At 40.0% G+C, this 24,328-nt stretch overlaps 1 protein-coding gene across 3 annotated transcripts in view; it reads left to right on the forward strand.

Annotated features, from left to right (window-relative positions):
* tacc2 (transforming, acidic coiled-coil containing protein 2) overlaps positions 1-24,328 on the forward strand; it is a 264,812-nt gene that overhangs the window by 220,184 nt on the left and 20,300 nt on the right. For 2 of the 3 annotated variants that reach the window (XM_072557491.1, XM_072557492.1), the window contains 3 exons: positions 18,943-19,095; positions 19,430-19,506; positions 23,360-23,403. In XM_072557491.1, coding sequence (XP_072413592.1) covers positions 18,943-19,095; positions 19,430-19,506; positions 23,360-23,403 — 274 coding nt within the window. Of the gene's footprint in view, positions 1-14,934; positions 14,992-18,942; positions 19,096-19,429; positions 19,507-23,359; positions 23,404-24,328 lie in introns of all 3 variants that reach the window. The other variant, XM_072557490.1, reaches the window with a different exon arrangement.

Below are 24,328 nucleotides of genomic sequence, written 5' to 3' on the forward strand. Positions count from 1 at the left end.
TTTTCTGTAGACACTGGTTTGAAGCTCTCCATTGCCTGTACTTTTAACTGTCATGTCTAGGAATGGGAGTCTGTTGTAATTCTCCACCTCTTTTGTGAATTTTATGCCTGTCGGGATATTGTTGGTGTTCAATGTTTCCTCTAATTTGTTCCGTTTTGTGATGATTAAGGTGTCATCCATGTAGCGGACCCAAAGTTTGGGTTGGATAGATGGGAGGGCAGCTTGTTCAAGTTTCTGCATTACTGCTTCTGCTGTGAGCCCTGATATTGGTGATCCCATAGGTGTTCTGTTGACTTGTTTGTAGGTTTTGTGATTGAATGTGAAGTGGGTGGTGAGGCACAGATCCACTAGCTTGAGGATGTTGTCTTTGCTGATGAAGTTGGTGCTGTCTGTGGTCCTGGTTCTCCTAGTAGTGATGCCAGTGCTTCTTTGGCCTGGTTGATGTTAATTGATGTGAAAAGTGGCAATGTTTGAATTAGCCACAATTGTTACTTTGGAAGAAGGCTGCACACAAACTTGATGCTGCCTCCTCACTTACCGAATAGTGTCATTGTGCCAAGCATGGGCATATGCTGCAAGCTGCCTAAAAGCTCAGTTGGCAGGGAAGCAGCATTGCAGAGATAACATGGAGCAGACAGTCTACCCTCTGAAAGGAGTATTCAATGCAAGGGAGTCCTGCTAACTGTGTGTACAGACACTGGCTACATGTTGCAAATGCACATGTTAAACACCTAAGCGAGAGAGTGAGGCCTCCTAGGGTCACAGGTGCAGCACTTAGTCATCGAGTCCAAGCAGGAAGAATGATGTCATTTTCGTGAGTGGCCAGGAAGCCTTCACAAACCACCATCTTAAGGGAAAGGGAGTCAGTAGCCAGAAAGATTAATTCCTGGAGTCTGATTGAAGATCCAGAAGCATTTTGTGCTTCAGAAGGCTCAGTAACCTCAGATAGTTAGTCAAAGCCAATAAATGTATCTTTACATGACATCTCCTACCCACTGCCCCACCAACTTCTCAGGTTCGTCAAAGCACCACACCTTGCTATGTGGCATGGTGAACAAACTGCTGTTCTTTCACATTAATATTCCCTTTTCAAATTTCCTGCGTTTGGACAGCCAAGATCAGAAGCTGTGTTTTCAGTCCAGCATACCAAGAATGAAAGAGAGTGAGCACTAATACAACTTTGAAGAGACCCCCTTCATTTGAACTGATCATCACAGAGAAAAGTTAGATACTGATACAGATATCTACTTTAAAGACTAGTATAGAAGTAGGCTAGCATGCAATGATTCGCTAGGAGTGCAGGGGTTTAAGCCACACCCAGGGGCAAGGGTATTCATTTAACAGGTCAATGCAGAGCAAGGTTGTGAGTGAGTTCTGGTACAGAGCTGATGATGATCTCACTGAGGTAGAACATAGGAGAAGATATACAATGACCGTGGATGCCTTGGTTGGATGCTAAGCAGCATCCTGCTAATGTCATAGAAGATTCTGACTCCAACTTAGAAGGCTTCATGCTGAACTTACTCTCTCAGTGGCCTCTGTTCTATCTCATGCCATGCTCAAAATTCAGAGACACTGCAACTGCTGATCCCATTGCAACCTAAGTATGAACAGATTGCAAAATCTTGTGCCCTTTTTGTGAGATGTAGCAATACTTCTTTCCAAATCCAGGAGCTCATCACATACACTTCGCAGTACTTGCAGAGATTGTCAAATGCAATTTCTTCCAAATTATTTCAACTACAAGATGTTTATCTGGTCCTTCGATTGCTCATGCTGGGTCCCTCTTCTAGCTGAACCATATTCATTGATGAATGATAATTGAAAATTGTAGTATAATGAAAGGCATGTAAATCATGAAGGAGCTGAGCACATAACTGTAACATCAGAAAAAGAAAAGACTCCAAGCTGAATTAGCATATGAAGAGAGGTCTTGGATACTGCACACTAGAGAGCTGTATTTGAGAACCTACCATAGGTGGATAAAAATGAAGGTATGTTACAGTACAAAAGGAGTTCAATAGCCTTCCTTAGTGATTAGGAAACATCAGCTTCAGGGACAGTGCTTGTCAACATAACCACAGCCTGAGACCACTATCTCAATGTACAGGTGACAGTATTGCCTGGAATTACAAGATGAGGGCAAACACGTTGAATGAATCTACATGATCCAATTTTGTAATTAGTGAGTCATATAAGATGATGCAACTGTTTGATGTCATGACCGAGTACAGAGAACATGGAGAAGTTCACATCAAAACCCTTCAGTGCATAGGGTGCCACTTGATCTGTGCAGGAGGTACCCAGATGTGATACATATCACTATCCGAGTCACTTCTGGGTCATCTGTTAGCATATGGGTCACATTTTATACCTGTACTGTAAGCAGGTGAAAAAAATTGTTCATAGATCCAGGAGTTGGAGTGTCTGTGTTCTGTAACAGTTAAAAAGGGATATGATTAGATTCCCTACAGTGTGGAAACAGGCCCTTCAGCCCAACAAATCCACACCAACCCTCTGAAGAGTAACCCACCCAGACCCATTCCCCCACAATCACCCCTGACTAATGTACCTAACACTACAGGCAATTTAGCATGGCCAATTCACCTAACCTGCATGTCTTTGGACAGCGGGAGGAAACCAGAGCCCCGGAGGAAACCCATGCAGACACTGGGAGAATGTGCAAACTCCACACACAGTTGCCTGAGGCGGGAATTGAACCCGGGTCCCTGGCGCTGTGAGGCAGCAGTGCTAACCACTGAGCCACTGTGCCACCCCTATTCAGTACATTTTTTCTTGGGGCAGAATCTGAGGCAAAGTAATATTAAATGCATAATTACTCCATAATGTTCCAATACTCTGGAGTGCAGGAACATCTCTTCCTCAGGACAAGGCACTAACATGAAGAAACTGCTGAAATGGAACCATTGCTTATTTTCTGGGATGGAAACATCAATGTCCTCTAGCTAAGAAGCCCATCTATCAGCCAACTTAGGCAATTTGTGAACTGAATGAACAATAAATACATGATTGTCAGGCATGGTAAATTTATGACTGACTTTGCATTCCTATGTTTAATACGATTTACCGGTTGTGATGAAAATATCTGTTCTAACGAATGTTCAAATACATCAGATGAAAAAGACTTGAAACAATTGCCAATTAAGAGTCAGAGACATACAACATGGAAACAGACCCTTTGATCCAACTCATCCACGCTGACCAGATATCAGAGATTAATCCAGTCCTATTTGCCAGCACTTGGCCCATATCCATCTAAATCCTTGGTATTCATATAACCATCCTGATGTCTTTTAAATGCTGTAATTTTATCAGCCTCTACCACTTCCTCTGGCAGTTAATTCCATGCATGCACCACGCTCTGCGTGAAAAAAGTTGCACCTTGGGTCTCTTTTAAACCTTTCCCCTGTCACCCTATACCTATGCAGTTTAGTTCTGGACTTCATTAACTGTTGTAAGAATTTTCATAATTTTGGTTCTCAATGTGTAAAAAAATTAACATTAATTGATACCAATGGTGCTGAATTAACTAATTCAATTACTGTTTGTTTCACAGGTTCATAGTGTGGAGTTTCAACAGTACTTGGAGAGGTGTCTAGTTTACTTCCAAGTTCCCTCAAATATGCTGACAGGATTATGATGAAATACTCTGTACTTGGTTGAGTGCAGCTCAAATATGACTCAGGAATTAGAATTGTAGAATCATTCAATTTCACAGTATTGAAGGATGCCCTAATACCCATTGTACCCAGCTCCTAAAGGAGCATCCAGCTAGTCCCATTAGAACATAGAAAAGTACAGCACAGAACAGGCCCTTCAGCCTATGATGTTGTGCTGAGGATTAATCTTAATGTAAAATGAAATAACCTAACCTATGCGCCCCTCAATTCACTGCTGACCATGTGCATGTCCAGCAGTCGCTTAAATGGCCCTAATGACACTGTTTCCACCACCACCACTGGCAACGCATTCCATGCATTCACAACTCTGCGTAAAGAACCTACCTCTGACATCTCCTCTATACCTTCCTCCTAATATCTTAAAACTATGACCCCTTGTGCCAGTCAATCCTGCCCTGGGATAAGCCTCTGGCTATTGACTCTATCCATGTCTCTTATTACCTTGTATACCTCGATCAGGTCACCTCTCTTCCTCTTTCTCTCCAGAGAGAAAGGTCAGAGCTTAATCAACCTCTCTTTGTAAGACAAGCCCTCCAGCCCAGGCAGCATCCTGGTAAACCTTCTTTGCACCCTCTCCAAAGTTTCCGTACCTTTCCTTTAATAGGGTGACCAGAACTGGACACAATATTCCAAGTTTGGTCTCACCAGGGTCTTGTAGAGCTGCAGAAAAACTGGAGAAAAGCTGGAGTTAATGAAAGCCAAAACACCATATGCTTTCTTTACAACCCTCTCCACTTGGGTGGCAACTTTGAGGGATCTATGCACTTGAACACCAAGATTCGTCTGTTTCTTCACACTGCCAAGAATCCTATCTTTTATTCTATATTCAGCATTCAAGTTTGACTTTCCAAAATACATCACTTTGCGTTTATCCAGGTTGAACTCCATCTGCCATTTCTCAGTCCAGCTCTGCATCCTGTTTATGTCACACTGCAGCCTCCAATAGCCCTCAAAACTATCAACGGCACCTCCAACCTTTGTGTAATCTGCAAGTTTACTAACCCATCCTCAACCTCCTGATCCAAGTCACTTATAAAAACTACAAAGAGCAGAGGCCCAAGAACAGAGCCCTGCAGGATACCACTCACCACTGACCTCCAGGCAGGATACTTTCCATCTGCAACCACACTCTGCCTTCTGTCAGCCAACCAATTCTGAATCCAAACAGCCAAATCTCCCTGTATCCCATACCTCCTGACTTTATGAATGAGCCTTCCACGGGGAACCTTATCAAATGACTTGCTGAAGTCCACATACACCACATCCTTCGACGACTTGTCTCGTCACCTCCTCAAAGAACTCAGTAAGATTTGTGAGGCACGACCTGCGCCTCTTGAAGTCATGCTGACTGCCTTTAATCGCGTTATGCTTTTCCAAATAGTCATAAATCTTATCCCTCAGAATTCTTTCCAAAACCTTGCTGACCACAGAATTAAAACTGACTGGTCTGTAATTGCCATGGACTTCCCTATTACCCTTCTTGAAAAGAGGAACAACAGTTGCCTCCCTGCAATCCTCTGGTACGACTTCCATGGAAAGTGAGGAAGCAAAGATCTTCACCAGCAGCTTAGCAACCTAGGATAAATCTGGTCTGATCCTGGGGATATATCAATCTTAAAGTTTGCCAAAATTTCCAGCACATCAACTTCATCAATTTTGATCTGTTCAAGCCTGTTTCCCAGCTCCTCAAAGTTCTCATTCACAGCAAGGTCCCTTTGCTTAGTGAAAACCAAAGCAAAAGACTCATTTAGGGTTTCCCCTATCTGCTCAGACACCACGCACAAATTCCCTACACTATCCCTGACTGGCCCTACCTTCTCCCTGATCATTCTCTTATTCCTCACATCTGAGTAAAATGCCTTTGGGTTCTCCCTAATCCTTCCTGCCAAGCCTTTTTCGTGCTCCCTCCTGGTTCTCCTCTGTCCACTTCAGAGCTCCTTTCTAGTGAGTTTGTAATCCTCTAAAGCTGTGCTAGATCCTTGCTTTCTCTACCTTATTAAGCTGCCTTCTTTCTTTAGATGAGAAGCTCTGTTCTCGTCATCCAAGGCTCCTTAATCTTCCCCTTTCTTGCCTGTCTCAGAGGAACAAATTTGTGCATCACTTGTAACAACTGCTCCTTAAACAGTCTCTATATGTCTGTTGTGCCCTTTCTGTGGAACAATTGCTCCCAATTCCTGTCTGTTCGTATCATAATTTCCTTTTCACCAATTAAATGTCTTCCCTTCGTTCCTTTCCTCTTTTCCCTCTCCATGGCTATGGTAAATGTGAGGCAGTTGTGGTCACTGTCACCAAAGTGTTCTCCCATCATGAGATCTGACACCTGTCCTGACTCATTGCCAAGCACCAAATTCAAAATGGCCTCTCCCCTGGTCGGCCTGTCTACATACTGAGTAAGGAAACCCTCCTGAACACACCTGACAAAAATGGCTCCATCCAAACCATCTGCACTAAGGAGGTTCCAGTCAATATTGGGAAAGTTGAAGTCACCCATAACAACAACACTGCAACGTTTGCATTTTTCCAAAATCTGCCGGCCTATGACATCTTCAATCTCTCTACTGCTATTAGGGGTCTGTAGAAAACCCCCAATGAGGTGGCTGCTCCCTTGCTGTTCCTAACTTCCACCCATACTGACTCAGTAGACAAACCTTCTTCAACAACCTTTGTTTCTGTAGCTACGATGCACTCTCTGATGAGCAATTCTATACCCCCCTCCTCTTTTTCCACCCTTCCTGTCCTTCTTAAACGTTCTAAATCCTGGAACATCTAGCAACCATTCCTGCCTCTGTGAAACCCACATCTCTGTTATGGCCACAACATCATAGTCCCAAGTACTGATCCATGCTCTCAGTTCTTCACTCTTATTTCTGACACTCTGTGCATTAAAGCAGACACACTTTAACCAATCCCTTTATTTCATCACGTGAAAAACCTTCCTGATAGGGCAGTGACAGGATGAGGTGAATCTATCTACAACTGTCCCCCTCTCGGATACATAGCTCTGGATCCCATCCCCTTGCCAAACTAGTTTAAATCCTCCCGAACCACATGAACAAATCTCCCACCCAGGACATTTGTGCCCTTTCAGTTCAGATGAAACCCGTCATTCATGTTCAGGTCCCACCTTCCCCAGCCCTACTTCTGTACTCTTCTGAATTCATCACTTTCAAATATGTATCCAATTCTGCTGAAATCTCATATGCAAGGCACCTCCACCATTCTCCCATTCTGTAAGTGGAGTAAGTTCTAACATAATATGGACAATGACCAGTTGTCAACAATATCCTTCCAAATCAGGGCAAAATTCAACCAACACATTTCCTTTCATTCAAAAAGATTTTATTTCAATCCTTGTCATTCGAAACTTGTTTAGCAATAACCCCTCAAAGAAGAAGGAATGATTTGTTTAAGGGTACAGCAAGAAAAATATTTTTATGTGAGGCGCCCCAGCAATTAATGTTCTGAATCTGTTCCATGGTTGGTTTGAGTTTCAGTAAATTAGTCCTGGGTTTTCAATTGAAACTTCATTCTTGTATGAGATCAGACTTAAACATGCTTTAGTTTGGCTGCATGTTTTTTTTTAAAAATCTGGTTGTTTTTGCCAAGTGGACTGCTGAAAATTGGCACATGTGTTGTTTCTCCATTTGTTTTCAATTTTTTAAGTTCCTTCTTCAGATAGATTTTAAATGAACTAACAACAAGGTTTCACTGTAGATTTTTCAGATCATGCGAGATTTTGAAGGTTGAGGATGAATGCTTGCTGAAGCACATAGCTACAGCCGTCACACATAACTCATTCGAAAGTTCTGGTCTGTGTACACTACATTCTGCCTATGTCAGATGTGTGGGGATCATAGTATAAGGTTATGCTTAATAAGGTGGCTGCACTTCATTTTGCATCTTCTTCATTCCTGGATCCATATGCATGCTGGGAGCAAATTAAACCTGTGTAAAATTCAAATTATGAGGAGCTATTTGCTAGAGCATTGAAGAGAAAAAAATAAACTTCAAAAAACTTTTTTAAAAACCGCTAATGCTGGAAATCTGAAACGAAAACAAATCGCTGGAGAAACTCAGCGGGTCTGTCTGCATCTGTGGAGAGAAAGAACATATTTCGGATGGCAGTTATAGAAAGGGGGGAAATTCTCAGATACAGTCACATAGGTGGGTTAACTCCAGGAAATGTAAGAGAGGTAGCTGGTTGTGCAGAAGTCTTTTGTGGCTATACCCATTTCAATAAGTATGCTGTTTTGGAAAATGTAGGGGGGATGGATTCTCTGGGGAACGTAGCATGAACAGCCAAGTTTCTGGTATTGAGACTGGCTCTAATGCAACAAGGGGTACGTCAGGTTCCAAGCCATCAATTGTGTTAGGGGATTCTCTAGTCTGAGATATAGACCGACGTTTCTGTGGCCAGCAGCGAAAAAGCGGAATGTTGTGTTGCTTCCCTGGTGCCAGGATCAAGGATGCCTCAGAGAGGGTGCAGAATGTTCTCATGGGGATAGGGGCCAGCAAGAGGTCATTGTCCACATTGGAACCAATGACACAGGAAGGGAAAAGGTTGAAATTCTGAAGGGTGATTACAGAGAGTTAGGCAGGAATTTAGGCAGACTCGTAATATCTGGATTACTCCCAGTGCTATGAGCTAGTGAGGGCAGGAATAGGAGGATAGAGTAGATGAATGCATGGCTGAGGAGCTGGTGTATGGGAGAAGGATTCACATTTTTGGATCATTGCAATCTCTTTTGGGGTAGAAGTGACCTGTACAAGAAGGAAGGTTTGCACCTGAATTGGAAGGAAATAATATATTGGCTGAAAAATTTGCTGGAGCTGCTCAGGAGGATTTAAACTAGTAAAGTGGGTGGGGACCCAGGGAGATAGTAAGAAAAGAGGTCAATCCGAGACTGATACAGTTGAGAATTGAAGCGAGTCAAACAGTCAGGGCAGGCAGGAACAAGGTAGGACTAATAAATTAAACTGCATTTATTTTGATGCAAGGGGCCTAACAGGGAAGGCAGATGAACTCAGGGCATGGTTAGGGACATGGGACTGGGATATCATAGCAACTACAGAAATGTGACTCAAGGATGGGCAGGACTGGCAGCTTAATGTTCCAGGATACGAGTGCTACAGGAAGGATAGAAAGGGAAGCAAGAGAGGAGGGGGAGTGGCATTTTTGATAAGGGATAGCATTACAGCTGTGCTGAGGGAGGACATTCCCGGAAATACACCCAGGGAAGTTATTTAGGTGGAACTGAGAAATAAGAAAGGGATGATCACCTTATTGGGATTGTATTATAGACCACCTAATAGTCAGAAGGAAATTGAGAAACAAATTTGTAAGGAGAACTCAGCTATCTGTAAGAATAATAGAATAGTTATGGTAGGGGATTTTAACTTTTCAACATTGACTGGGACTGCCATAGTGTTAAGGATTTAAATGGAGAAGAATTTGTTAAGTGTGCATAAGAAAGTTTTCTGATTCATATGTGGATGTACCTACTAGAGAAGGTGCAAAACGTGACCTCCTCTTGGGAAATAAGGCAGGGCAGGTGACTGAGTTGTCAGTGGGGGAGCACTTTGGGGCCAGTGACCATAATTTTATTCGTTTTAAAACAGTGATGGAAAAGGATAGACTAGATCTAAAAGGTGAAGTTCTAAATCGGAGAAAAGCCAATTTTGATGGTATTGGGCAAAAACTTTTGAAAGCTGATTTGGGGCGGATATTCGCAGGTAAAGGTACGGCTGGAAAATGGGAAGCCTTCAGAAATGTGATAACAAGAATCCAGAGAAAGTATATTCCTGTCAGGGTGAAAGGGAAGGCTGGTAGGTATAGGGAATGCTGGATGACTAAAGAAATTGAGGGTTTGGTCAAGACAAAGAAGGAAACGTATGTAAGGTATAGACAGGATAGATCGAATGAATCCTTAGAAGAGTATAAAGGTAGTAGGAGTACACTTAATAGGGAAATCAGGAAGGCAAAAGGGGACATGAGATACTTTGGCAAATAGAATTAAGGAGAATCCAAAGGGTTTTTACAAATATATTAAGGACAAAAGGGTAACTCGGGAGAGAATAGGGCCCCTCAAAAATCAGCAAAGTGGCCTTTGTGTGGAGCTATAGAAAATGGGGAGATACTAAACAAGTATTTTGCATCAGTATTTGCTGTGGAAAAGGACATGGAACATATAGAATGTAGGGAAATAGATGGTGACACCTTGCAAAATGTCCAAATTACAGAAGAGTAAGTGCTCGATGTCTTGAAACGCATAAAGGTGAATAAATCCCCAGGACCTGATCAGGTGTACCCTAGAACTCTGTGGGAAGCTAGAGAAGTGATTGCTGGGCCTTTTGCTGAGATATTTGTATTATTGATAGTCACCAGTGCGGTGCCAGAAGACTGGAGGTTGGCAAATGTGGTGCCACTGTTTAAGAAGGGTGGTAAGGACAAGCCAGGGAACTATAGACCAGTGAGCCTGATGTCGGTGGTGGGCAAGTTGTTGGAGGAATCCTGAGGGCCAGGATGTACATGTATTTGGAAAGGCAATTACTGATTCGGGATAGTCAACATGGCTTTGTGCGTGGAGCATCATGTCTCGTAAATTGATTGAGTTTTTTGAAGAAGTAACAAAGAGGATTGATGAGGGCAGAGTGGTGGATGTGATCTATTTGGACTTGAGTAAAACGTTCAACAAGGTTTCCCATGGGAGACTGATTAGCAAGATTAGATCTCACTGAATACAGGGAGAACTTGCCATTTGGATACAGAACTGGCTCAAAGGTAAATGATGGGGTGGTGGTGGAGGGTTGTTTTTCAGACTGGGGGCCTGTTACCAGTGGAGTGCCACAAGGATCGGTGCTGGAACCTCTACTTTTTGTCATTTACATAAATGATTTGGATGCGAGCATAAGAGGTGCAGTTAGGAAGTTTGCAGATGACCCCAAAATTGGAGGAGTAGTGGACAGCGAAGAGGGTTACCTCAGATTACAACAGGATCTTGACCAGATGGGTCAATGGGCAGAGAACTGGCAGATGGAGTTTAATTCAGATAAATGCGAGGTGCTGCATTTTGGGAAAGCAAATCTTAGCAGGACTGATACACTTAATGGGAAGGTCCTAGAGAATGTTGCTGAACAAAGAGACCTTGGAGTGCAGGTTCATAGCTCCTTGAAAGTGGAGTAGCAGGTAGATAGGATAGTGAAGAAGGTGTTTGGTATTCTTTCCTTTATTGGTCAGAGTATTGAGTACAGGAGTTGGGAGATCATGTTGCGGCTGTACAGGACATTGGTTAGACCACTGTTGGAATATTGCGTGCAATTCTGGTCTCCTTCCTATTGGAAAGGTGTTGTGAAATTTGAAAGGGTTCAGAAATTATTTACAAGGATATTGCCAGGTTTGGAGGATCTGAGCTACAGTGAGAGGCTGAACAGGCTGGGGCTGTTTTCCTGGAGCATCGGAGGCTGAGGGGTGACCTTATAGAGGTTTACAAAAATGAGGTGCATGGACAGGATAAATAGGCAAAGTCTTTTCCCTGGGGTCGGGGAGTCCAGAACTAGAGGGCATAGGTTTAGGGTGAGAGGGGAAAGATATAAAAGAGACCTAAGGGGCAATATTTTCACACAGAGGGTGGTACGTGTATGGAATGAGCTGCCAGAGGAAGTGGTGGAGGCTGGTACAATTGCAACATTTAAGAGGCGTTTGGATGAGTATTTGAATAGGAAGAGCTTGGAGGGATATGGGCTGGGTGCTGGCAGGTGGGACGAGATTGGGTTGGGATATCTGGTTGGCATGGACAGGTTGGACCAAAGGGTCTGTTTCCATGCTGTACATCTCTATGACTCTTTAACAGTGATGCAAACATTAATTTGGCTGATAGTGAGATTAGGGAATAAGTAGGAATGTGATATCTTTGTTACTGAGTAAGTCAAAACAAAACAGCCATTGGGTCTGATGCTATAAATTTGCTAACATACTGGTATAGAAATCAAAAATTTAGGTTGAATCTCATTTGTGCAGGGTTACCTTAATTTAATCTGAACAAAATTGTAATACAGTGAAAATGTAAAAAAGACTTGAAGATGTCGATTATACTCAATGGAGTGATCATGACTGAGTCTGTGGCCAGTGGAGAGGCTGAAACCTTTTCTTACTCCTGAATCTATTCTCATTTTCAAACCCTGATGCCTCACTACAGCCCCAGCCATGTGTCTTTCTCCTCTAAGATGTCCAAGAATTGAAATCTGACTAGGTAGAGGTGGCAAAGCAGGAAGATAGTGATGAAGAAGAAAAACCATCATTCACTCCCTCACCCCCAGCCAGAAGCCTAGATACTGAAAATGTGCATACCTTAACTAATTATATGGGATGAGAGCTACATGAAGTGCAGCAGGACATGTTGCCAGGGGAGAAGACCATAGATGCCAGCGAACCAGATCACATATATGAGTACTGCTGCAGAAGACGTGGATGAGGAATTCATTGATGCAGTCTACAGAAAAATGCCTGAACATGCAAACTGAAATGCTTTGTACATTGGCAAATCTTCCAGAAAGACTGCAATTGGTCACTGTCATACAAAGAACAAAGAAAATTTTCAGCCCAGAAACAGGCCCTTCAGCCCTCCAAACCTGAGCCAAAGAACTTGGAAGAATCTAGATTCCAATTTGAAACAGGACTATATCTTGGAGCCCATCTTCTTCAGCATGGATGGTGGAAGCCAACTTTAGTTGAATACTTGTGAAAGCAACCAGATCGTAGCTGTGAATACCAGTGTAGAAAAGGGCATACAGGGTCCCACAGCAATAAAGCATTCTACACTCCTGCACATTGCTGGGATGGCTGGAGCACTGCTGTTGGGGAGTAGCGATGACACCATTGTGCACAGCATTTGTCTTTTCACGGTTGCCATCCTGCAAATGCCCTTGCTGTTCCCATCAGCCAACCAGTTCAAACTGGTGCTGCCTGTGTCGAGGTTAGGAAATCTGGTGCCGGATGTTGCCGGCCAGAGCTGCACCAGATCATTGTGCAAGGTCATCACTGAACGTCAGCAGCCATTCAGTCACCACTGGTTAGCATTGTGCAGGAAAAGTAGGACAGACGAAATTTAATAGAAATCAGGCACGAAAGGAAAATGTATAAGTGGTTAGTCAAATTTTAAATGGATGATTTTGATTCATGCATGCCATTTTAAATGTTTGTTTTGTGGTTGATTTTATTTCACAATTGGAGCCAAGCAGGCACTGTAATAACAAGTGACAGAGCAAAGATAGGAGTACAACTGTTGGGAAATTGGCATTTATATGTAGTTGGATGAGCTCACCATCAGCCTGGTCTGAAAGGGGAGGATATTGGTTACCTCCTCCCTGTCCTCAATTGCTTGCTGTATGAGTGCTGACAAAGGTTGTGCTGTTATTATGGTGATGTCCTGTGACTGTGGCACACTAAGATGAATCGTAACACAAACTGGGTCCAGCAGAGCTCCTCTAGAGCAGTTCAGGGAAGGTGGCTTCAGCAGCACAATAATGTGCTCAAAGGTGTTTTGTGTGGTAGCATGGCTTTCATTATATGCTGCCTACATGTGCCTAAGTTGAGCAATAAGCCACAATCAGCAAATAGCTCTTGTTGTAGATCTATAGGTTTTGTTTCTCACAATGGCTCAAGTATTATTGGTAATGCAGATTGATATGGAAATAGTGCATCACACTGCTACCAAGATGGCAGATATTCACTGGTACAAGTATAATCACACAAAGAGAGAATGACTTTTCATCTGGTTGTGAACATCTCTAAATTTACAAGTTGCATCCACAAAGTGATAGATATGCAGTCAATGGTGCTTTGCACCTTGCACTCTGGCATGAAAGAATGCAGAACCTCAGTCAACTCCCTTTATGTAACAGTTAATGATGAACCCAGAAATATTGCAAAATGTTGCCTGTTCGAATTTGGTAGTAGCCCAACATATCCACGTTTATGGCCACAGTCATTTTTCACAGCCATGGGCAATTCTGTCCTCATCTTAATCTGAAGCTATAGTTTGGACTGTAGCTGGTAGCAGATTCCAGTGGGCATCTCCTTAGTGAAGCAGTGTTCTCTCTTCCTGCATTCTTTCCTGCTGATAATAAAGTAAAAGAATAATTCTGGAAGGAAGTGACCTCCTGCTGAGATCTTTTTTTGCCTTTGGAGGTCTCCCCTTTTGTCCACGGCATGTCCTGTTTTGTATCACCTCTGCTTATTCAGCCTATCATGCTACAGGCTAAGGGGATACAAATTATGGTTTCCTTTACTTTGGAGTAAATAGCCCGGAGAGAATTGTTAAAACTAAAACCACAGTATTCAGTCACACCACACCCTGTAGATATCAGCAATTCTAAATAGCAATACATATGATCAAACACTTCTATGGACTCAGCAAAAACTAGTAGAAATCAATAAGCAATTAATTTGAAAATCCTTAATAATGCTTTGTCACCATTGGTGGGGGCCTTTCCTGCTACTGATCTCATGTATGAAGAATTCAGAAAGAGCATTAATTGGAGTATTCTTATTATTGAAAATAGTATCACCAGTCATCAAATCAGTGATCTATAAAGACTCATGATGCTGCAAATATCTTGTGCACTCAGGCTAATCTCCTTACCAAAAAGATGTCCAGAAATATACCATTTTACACTTGCCAAACATTATGCAGCCAAATCTTGTGGCCAGAGCCTCTTAGAATGGTGATGTAGTTATATTGAGCTATCAGTGGAACAGAATATAAAAACAAAACTCCACTATATTCATTAGAATATGTAATCAACAAAGAGCTAGATGATTAAATCAGTGATTGACATGCTGATCCAATATATGAGAAATACAATTATCATTTTTTTTCTTTTAAGCCAAATTTAGAATTTGCTGATGGAAGTAATTGAATGTTCCATGCTATCATGCTCATAGTTGCTTATTCTTTTTTAAAAGTATGGAAAAGGATAATATTGAAAAAACACTAGACTGAGTTATCTTATCAGAAGTCATTTCATTTTTAAGAATTCACCTCAAATGTGGCAGAAGTTGATGCTTTCTTCCTCTGACTGGTTAACATTTGATTCAGAATGAAATGTAAATTAAGTCAAAATTGTATTTTTACACATTAGGAATTACTGGGGTTCAGTTATTATCCTAGTTTGTTGAAGGTTTAGTTATCATGTTACTTTTTCCAGTTTCTTTCACTTGTCTCCATGCTCACAGATCAGAGGGAGGAGTACAGCCCGAAGACAATGGGCCAATTTTGGTTCATGCTTACAAGTAAGAGTTAGATTAGGATCTATCCCCACCATTTAATATCTGTCTTGTAAAATTGTACAATAATATCACAATAAATTTTACAGTATGTGGAAATAATAACTATTTTGATATACAAACTGTATATAGTACAAATGTTTGAATTTTGAAAATGGTTATAATGCAGACTTCATCTGGAGTTACAGTAGAGATCAAAGCTAAATATTTCTTAACAAGCACTTTAGCGCCAAAATATTAGATAGATGAATATTATTTCAAACAAACAAGATTGTAGTAATTTTGTTAAAATATAAAAAAAAGTTTTAGTTTTGCTTCTGTTGTTATTTGTTTAAATTTCATGTTGGAATTCTTCATGTGATGCCATCTGAGGGTTTGGATTAATTTGTGGAAAATGTGCAAAATCAGATTGATTCAAAGGGCAGTACCTAATATACAAATCAAGATCTGTTTGCTTAAAAATTAAACATCAATTTTTTTTTGGAACAAGGCTCAAGGAATTATTGGGTGTTAAAATTGTTGCATTTCAATAATCACACACCTTATACATTATATGTATATATAGATTGAAAAAGCAGCATTTATAAGACCTTAAAACTATGAGACATATGAGCATAAGAAGGCCATTGAGCCCATCAAATCCACTTCACCATTCAATGAGATCATGGCTGGTCTCCTCATCCTCAATTCTATGTCGTATTGCCATAATTCTTAATTCCCCTATCAATTAAAAGTTTTATCTTTCTTAGCCTTGAGCCAGCTTCAACAACTGTCTGCGGTGAAGAATCCCAGAGATTGACTACACCAGAGATAAAAAGAAAATCCACCTTAGCTCTGTCTTATATGGGTGATCCCTTAAACTGAGATTATACCCTTGGGTTGTCGGGAAACAAGTTCTCTCAACTTACTCTATCAAGCCCCCTGAAAACCTTGCATGTTTCATTCTCCGAAACTCCAATGAGTAGAGGCCCAACACACCCAACCTCTACTCACAAGAAAATTTCTCCACACCTAGGATCAAGCTCATGAACATTGTCTGGATTGCCACCTTTTAGCTGAGGGACAAAACTGTTCACAGTATTCCAGCAGTGCTATGATAGATTTACTAAGACCTCCCTATGTTTATGCTCTCTAGCTTGAAATAAAGGCCAAAAATCCATTTGCCTTTCTTTCTGCTGCTGGACTTGGATGCTAGCTTTTATTGATTCATGCAATAGGATCTCCAACTCCCTCTGTGCTGCAGTTTTCTGCAGTCTTTCCATGTTCAAATTATTTTCAGTCCTTCTATTTTCTTGCCAAATTGGATAACATCACATTTTCCTACATTATTTTTCAGCTGATAATTTTTTTACCCACTCAACCCTCTATAACTCTTTGTAGACTCTTTTTGTGTCATTCTTACTGCTTGTGTCATCTGTAAACTTCGCTGTCAAACATTCAGTTCTGTTATCCAAGTCAATAATATATATTCTAAATAATTGTGCTCCAGGGTTGATCACTATTTCTGTGGAGTTTGCACATTCTCATGTCTTTGTGGGTTTTAGCCAGGTGCTCTGATTTCCTCCCACAGTCCAAAGATGTGCAGGTTAGCTAGTTGTCTGAAGTGTCCTGAGATGTGTAGGCTGGTTGGAGTAGCCATGAGAAATGCGTGGTTATTGCGACAGGATAAGGAATTAGGTCAGAGTGTGATGCTCTTTGGAAAGTTGGTGTTGACTCTGAGCCGAATGGCCTTTTTCCACGCTGTAGGGATTCTGTGATCTTCTATGATCAATCATGAAGACTGATACAAACTAAAAACATCATTCTGCATCATGGTACTTCAAGTGACAATAACAGAAGACAAACCTTGATTATTTTTTAATTTGTTCTGTTTCTATTTGTCAAAGTAAATGCCAAAGGACTGTAAGGCTTCATGAAGACACCTTTTGACTTGATTTTGTTTTCATTTTCTAAGCCATTCTAATTAATTATAGGATGAGTAGTTGAATAAGTTCTGTCAGAGTTAATTTTCCTCTCTTTTGTCGGTTATGAAGTGAAATATTTGATTACCCAAATTTCTTTCTCCCACATTTGCCTTCATGTTGACTTCTCATGTCATTACTATTTGGTAATGCTACCTCCCAAAAACAAAGAACAATCTTGTGTTACTAAAGTCTTTCTAATTGTGGTGTCATTTCTCTATTTCTAATTGAACTCTTTATCTGAAAATGGATTTAGTACACAATATTTAGCAGAGGTAGGCCGAGGAGTCACATTTTCTTCCGTAACTTCTTTTCCCATTTCATTTGTAATTCAGTTTTCACACCTGTCTCGAGTTTCATGGCTTTGAGGTGAAATCAAATATAAGGCACTGTCTCTGTTGTTGTGTTGTCTTCATAAATCCAGAAATTGTCAAATACTAATGTTTGATGTTGCCTCCTGCCTGTACTAACCTGGAATAATTCTTCATCTTTCTTGTAAACTTTTTATTTCACAAAAGTTGGATATGATTTACTTGGACACAATGATTTATATATTCAGATTTGCTTCATTCGTGGATTTTGAATTGCCAAACAATCTTTATATGCTTCCCAACATTGTAATTGTCTTAATTTTCAAAGAATCATAAAGATATTTGTGGCACAAAAGGAGGATATTCCGTTGATTAATTATATGCTGGTTTTTTTTTGTAATCTCAATACGTTCATTCTTCTGCTCTATTCCAAAAGTACTTCAAGTTTATTTCCTTCAAGTGCCCATCTAATTTCTTTATGTAATCATTGATCATCTCTGCTTTCACCACTTTTGTAGGCATGAACATTACCATCCTCATATCCCCACTGTATCTCATGCTCAAAACTTTAAATCTGCATCCCTTAGTCTTTGTATCATCAGCTCATCAGAATACTTTTACCTTGGCCATCTTATCCAAATCTGGCAAAATCTTACACACCTCTATTAAATCCCTTTTCGATCTCTTTTGATCAAAGAACAACCTCAGCTTCTTCAACTTAATTTAAAGCTAAAACCCCCATCCCTGGAGCCATTCTGGTAAATCTCCTGTCTGTCTTTCTCATGACCTTCCAAAATTTTCTGAAGCTTGGTGACCAGAAAGAGATGGAGTGGTCCAGATGTGGCTACCTAAGACTCCCCCCTAGGACTTCTTCATAGCTGTTTAAAAAGACATCATTTCGGAAATACATCATAGATGTAACTTGAGACTGCAAAACAATTGTTCCTGTGCACTTAAGTTTTGCAGCAAAAATAGAAAGCAGGAAATCCCATTGCCCGAATTGTTATATAGAAAAGTTAAACAAAGTGTATTTGATATCAAAAGGTTTTAACATTTCCCATTAGCTTGCAATTAATTGCTAAACTACATTCTAAAGTAATTGCAAAATGGTTTTGTGCCACATTTCTTTCAAGTCTTTCTTGCTTACTCAAATAAACAAGTATCTGCTGATATTAGTAAGTATTGCTTGATCGTTGACAATTCAGCAGTAAACATTTAAGATAACAGGAGCAAAAAGTTGCATTTATAAGTACAAATTATTCCATTTTAAAATTTATTTAACAAATATGCCAATAGGATGAAATACAGGTATGTCGCGGTGCTTCATTTTGTCCCAATTTAACCATTAGAGGCCACTGTTCTTGCAGATAACTTCTGCAACCACTTGACTCTGATGCTAATTGGATGAACTTGAAGTTTACACTTTTCCTGTAATGTGATTTCAGACAGCTATTATGCATTTCCAATCATGCTTTCTAATACTAATGTAATGCAAAAGAGTTCAGCAACAACATTAAATGGCACTTTGACCCAATGTTAATTTAAACATTCCGTGATTAACAGAATGTTCAGGAAGTTTGACCTTGTGAGGCAGTACTTTGTTTCTTCTCAGCTTTTAAGTCACAACTGGTATATGTCACTCAAGTGAACTGGGTTGTATGTTTTGTATTTGCATTTTCTTGCAGCAAAGGGACAGTACACCGTCAATGGACACTCCCATCACAAAAGGTGCACTGTACTCTCGGACTGGTGACGGTGAGGTTGATGACGTTCAAGCAGATGGACATCAATACAGTCAAAGAGATTTGGATTCTGCTCTGAGAACAGCCAGGGAGGAGGTAGCTCATTCAATTTGGAGTAATCTTTTGTGAGAGTGTGGGTGTCTTTCTGTGTCTGTACATATCTGCTAGATAGATGTTGTTTCAATAAACTCTTTCATCAAGCATTGTTTTTTATATTTTTAACAAATTTACAAAAGAAAATCTGAACCATCTCTGAAGTTATTTTGTCTTAGCTTTGTTTCAAGTTTTTATTTATGTGTTGTTTATTTCTTGACCCTCTTTAGCTTGGTTGTATGCCATAACTTCAACTTTCATTTTAACCTAAAATATATGTTCTGAATCCTTTCTCATATGGCTCTACACTGATGTATGCTTCCTCTCATTGTTCCAGATTGTTGCTCAGGAAAGAGAAGCGGCTGACTGGAAAAGGAAATACGATGAAAGTAGGCAAGAGGTTGTTGAGATGAGGTATGTTGATATAGATCTGTGACTCCATTGACTCTATAAAGTTGACTGCAGAACTGAATGTACACAATTAAATTGAGAATCCCCTATCCACAAATATGGTTGACTTGATTGTAATATACTGAGGGCTTCAAAACTTCTGTCTGTTGCAAATACGCTGATAGAGTAATTTACTGATTTTTCAGCCTTTTATGAACTGTCAGCATAGACACCAGGTTTCATGTCTCTGAGTGACATGATGGTAACAGTAGGTTGAACTGAACTAGCATTATAATACAACCTGCTAACAACAGTGACATTTTACTGATAGGACAATGCTCTTTGTAAGTAGTGGTTCTATATACATGCAAACTTAGCATAGCTGAGGGATTAACTTGATACTGTATGCACAAGAGTAACATGACCTGATAGTTACCTCATAACAACGTGTAGCTTAAAGAGCTTCTTGGTTGTGTTGTACTGTGACGTTATTTCCTTTCAGGAGGAGATCAGGCAAACCTAACAAAAACCGATCCATTAATGACTTCAATTGCCCAATGTTCTAATCAATTATCATCAAAGATTCCAATCATTCAAGTTAACAATTAAGGGTGTCTTAATGAAACTAGGCTTGAGTAAATAATGCCTTCTAGAAAAGAATTATTTCACACCCTTCACTGTAAATATAAATAATACTGTAAAGTACTTACCTCAAATTCTTAAAACCATCATTAGCCAATCTAAAATTTTAATAAACTAACAGTTTAATTGAAAAGGCAGTGCAATTTAGATAAGATGACAATTTAGTCTGTGCTTCATATTATTCTGAACAAAGAATTGGAGAATATCCTGCAGCAATGACAAGCTGCACATTACAAACTATCGTTTATATTCTTTAATACAGAATTTTGTTTTATATGCAGCATCTAAAGAAAATCCAAAAGCTTTTTGATAATGCCAAAAATGTTCAATGCATTCAGTGATCTATCTGATCTTAGACAAAATGTGGCCTCGAGCTTAGCCTTCTGTTTGTATTTTTAACTTTGAATTAGCACATTCCAAAACTTTGTAATTTTGTCCCTCTCCCACTCATACCGAATCAATAGAAGAGTGACAAATAGCCAAGGAAAAATAGCCTGATTTTTCACTCTGAAGTCAGGATAATTCCTGACTCTCTCAGCTCCTTATTGGTCTAAGTTTGGTTTCTGCGGTAGTGGGTGATGGAGTTAGACCTGCCATACCTATTCTCTTCCACCCATATCTCTTTGGCCCTGTACAGCCTGATGCCAGTCGTACCATTCCAAAGTCTTACCATCATCATACTTTGACTCTCCGCCCTCCATGCCAACTCAAACCAACAACTACCATTGATAGATGTCAGCCACCCCAAGCTGCGATGAAATAAGTTCTTAAGCTTTAGTTTCCAAAACATTAAATGACAGGAGATTTAATAGCCTTGACAGCTTAATAGTTTCCCTGAAATGTTGACAGTTCCCTTGACAGCCAGAATGTTGCAATAAGCATCAATTTCTTTACACACCTTTTTATACAAGGACACGGCTTCTCCCAAAGGGCACCCTAACTTTGCCAAAATAATTCCGGCAGCTTTCGACCTTTTTGTGCAAAGCCCACAAGTTATGACTGAAACATTCCCAGCAAAAACTGGATATGTTTGAAGACAGCTGCACAATAACACAGGCAGTTGCCTTTGTGAACCACACCACAGATGTGCAAAAAGCAAGCCATTCCTATTTTCCCTCTTAACATCCCCACCCCAACACCCCAGTGAAAAATTTGGGTGCTGGGTCTGGTCTTGGGACTTCTCTCCAGTTTTATTTGAACTTTGCATCTCTGATTTTCAGAGCAAGCCCACTGTTTATCACTTTTTCTGGAGGCTGTTTCCTATTAAAATCAGCTGCAGGAGTAAATGAGCAAGGAGAGCATGGAAATGGGAGCAATTGTGTTCCTCCACCTTGAAGGGGGTAGGGGGGAAGACTCAAATGCAATGATACTGAACTCCATGAGGCTATCTTGTAACATATTGATATGGCACAGCACGGAAATTGGCATAAATCTTCCTGCTGCCACTTCTGGATGAACAGATCACTCGCTGTTTTCAAACTGGAGTTAAAACTAACCCTTGCCAGTTTAAGATCATCAGGCTAGTTCCATTTACTGGCAATTCTTTAAAGAGTGCTTTCCCTTCCAAGTCTAAAGCATGTGTTTCCGGTGACCATAATTTTATGTAATGAAAAGTCTCTTAAGGGCAAATTATAGAAAAGCTGGCATTATTTTCATTACACATGTGAATCTTTTGAAATAAGTTTTTCTGGGCTCTCTTCTGCTGATGTTTGTTTTCTAAGTGGCTAAATGTTTTTTCTCGATTCCCAACTATTTTCAAACTGTTGACAATACAGCCAAACACATTGTTGGGACAGAATCAGCTGTGCATGATTTATAAAACCAAATATTTTGTTCTGCTATATGGCGGGAGGTCCTTGATATTGGAATTGAGAATTTTACTAAGGATTAAAAAATTGTTTTTGAATTGATGTGAAGCTTAGCATTATACACATCCTCTAGAATTATATCGGAAATTCACTCATCATTGTGGACTCAGAAAAAAATGAAGCATCACTCCAAAATCCACAAGCAGTTTTTTTCAATTAGTTTATGAAAAATTATGGCAAGATGTTAACATCCTTTTGTAGTTTATACCTTTTGGCTGCTTTCTTATGCATTTTGTGAAGGTGTGTTTTTTTTTCTCACAATTCTTTATAGCTCCAATTTTTTAAAAAATCAGCTTGTATTTCTACCAGAATTTCAGAGTCTAGAGTTCCTTTAGAGCACCTGACAGTATGAGGATGTGTACTCCTCCCCCCCTCGGGAAGCTAAAGGAGGAGGAAGAGTTGCAGAGAAATGATCAGAGGCAAAGCAATTTATATCTGAGGCAGTCTACATGGGAGTGCCATTTCCAAAGATTCCAGCCCAGAGGACTACAAATGGGAAAAAGGAATATGATAAGGATTTGGTTCTGTGGTGGCACTGGTAGTTTTTGTCGCTTATTTATTATTCATGAATCTTGAATTTCATCTGATTGTCAATACATTCCCCTTTCAGGCTGCACATTGTATTACATGTATAGCTCAAAATTGCCAAAAATACTTTTTAAAATTTGTTCATGGAATGTGGACATCATTGTCTGGGCCAACAATTATTGCTCATCATTGCTCTTGAGAAGGTGATGGTCAGCTACCTTCATGAACTGGTGCCATCCATTTGGTTTAGGTATACTCACAATACCATTAGGCAGGAACTTGCAGGATTTTCAGCACACAGAACTAAAAGAACAGTGATTGAGTTCCAGTTCAGGATAATGAGTGAATTGGAGGGGAACATGCAGTTGTTGGTGGTGTTCTCATGTATCTGCTGCCCTTTTCCTTCTCGGTGGTAGAGGTTACAGGTTTGGAAGGTGCTGTCTAAGGAGCCTTGGCCAGTTTCTCCAATTAATCTTCTAGATGATACACAATGTTTCTACTCAGCATCAGTGACGGAGGAAACCTGGAGAGTTTATGGGAAATCTGAGCCTGCTCACACTAAATAAGACGAGTTCCCATTGGATCTGACTTTTGTCTAATTTTGTTTTTGTTGTAAAATTTTGTTAAAAATATACCTTATACTATTTTCTTGCTCAATATGTAATTCTGTCAATGCAGCTATTTTTTTAGAAATATTTCCTCATCACATCTCTAAGTGCTTAATTTGGAGACAATTAATCTTGTGCTGAACCATGTTGAGAGATATTGTACATTAATCATTGTAAAATTGGCATGGCTGTGCGCACACACTTCTCATCATAGTTTTTTCGTATCTACAGGCGGATTGTTGCAGAGTATGAGAAGACCATAGCCCAGATGATAGGTAAAAACTGTTTCTTATATTGTTAAACATGTGAACAGATTAAATTAAGAAAGCAAGCAGCTTAGTCAAAATGAGATATTCCAACTTTGCACTTTGGCACATTTCCAGAAAGGAATAGGAAACATTTCAGCTGTTGTGGCTCTTTTTCACTAAACTGCATTGTATTCTGTTCCTGTTCAGGGCATGCTTAAATGCATATTTAAGTAATGTATGTGTTAGTGTATGTTTTATATTGCATAATTCCTGTGATAGATACAATAATTTGTAAAGAAATTGGAACAGGTCAACATGTGGAAATTTGTACAGAACTAAGCTGTTACAAGTAGTCTCAAAGCATACATGATACAGTCTTTATTCCCTGAATTACATCATGATCTGAAATTCCCCTTATGTTTCTAAAGATTTTAGAATCCAGCTTTAACTTTGAGAGTTGTGGGATTTTTTTTAAAATTGACCATAGCTGTCAGCAGTGATGCAATGTTCTTCGTCATTTATCGGTGATGTTTCCATAGGAGTATTTGGTTTGAGGTCTCATGCTTTGACCTGCTCATTTTGTTTTCATTCTGCAATGGCACTCCTCATTAGTGGAGTCTTTTGCTTGCTTGATTCGAGCATTTAATTTATTTTTCTTTCTCCATTTTCTTTCTCTACACTTTTACTTTCTCTTATTTTTATTTTCCCTACTTATTTCCCTCCCTCCTTCTTGTTTCCCTTCCTCCTTTATCATCATCTTCACTCTCTCTATTGCCTGTATCTCTCCTTTATCTCCTCTTGTCCATCTTGTAATTCTCTTCCTTTTCATGCCTCTGTTTCTGACCTTTTTATTGCTTTCCCCTTTATTACTTTCCCCTTCTGTTAGTCCCTCTCAAGCACTTCTCTGTCCTCGTCATCTAATTAATCTCTCAACTCTTGGATGCCCCAATTT

The sequence above is a fragment of the Chiloscyllium punctatum genome, chromosome 38, assembly GCF_047496795.1.
Source record: "Chiloscyllium punctatum isolate Juve2018m chromosome 38, sChiPun1.3, whole genome shotgun sequence".
NCBI lineage: Eukaryota > Metazoa > Chordata > Chondrichthyes > Orectolobiformes > Hemiscylliidae > Chiloscyllium > Chiloscyllium punctatum.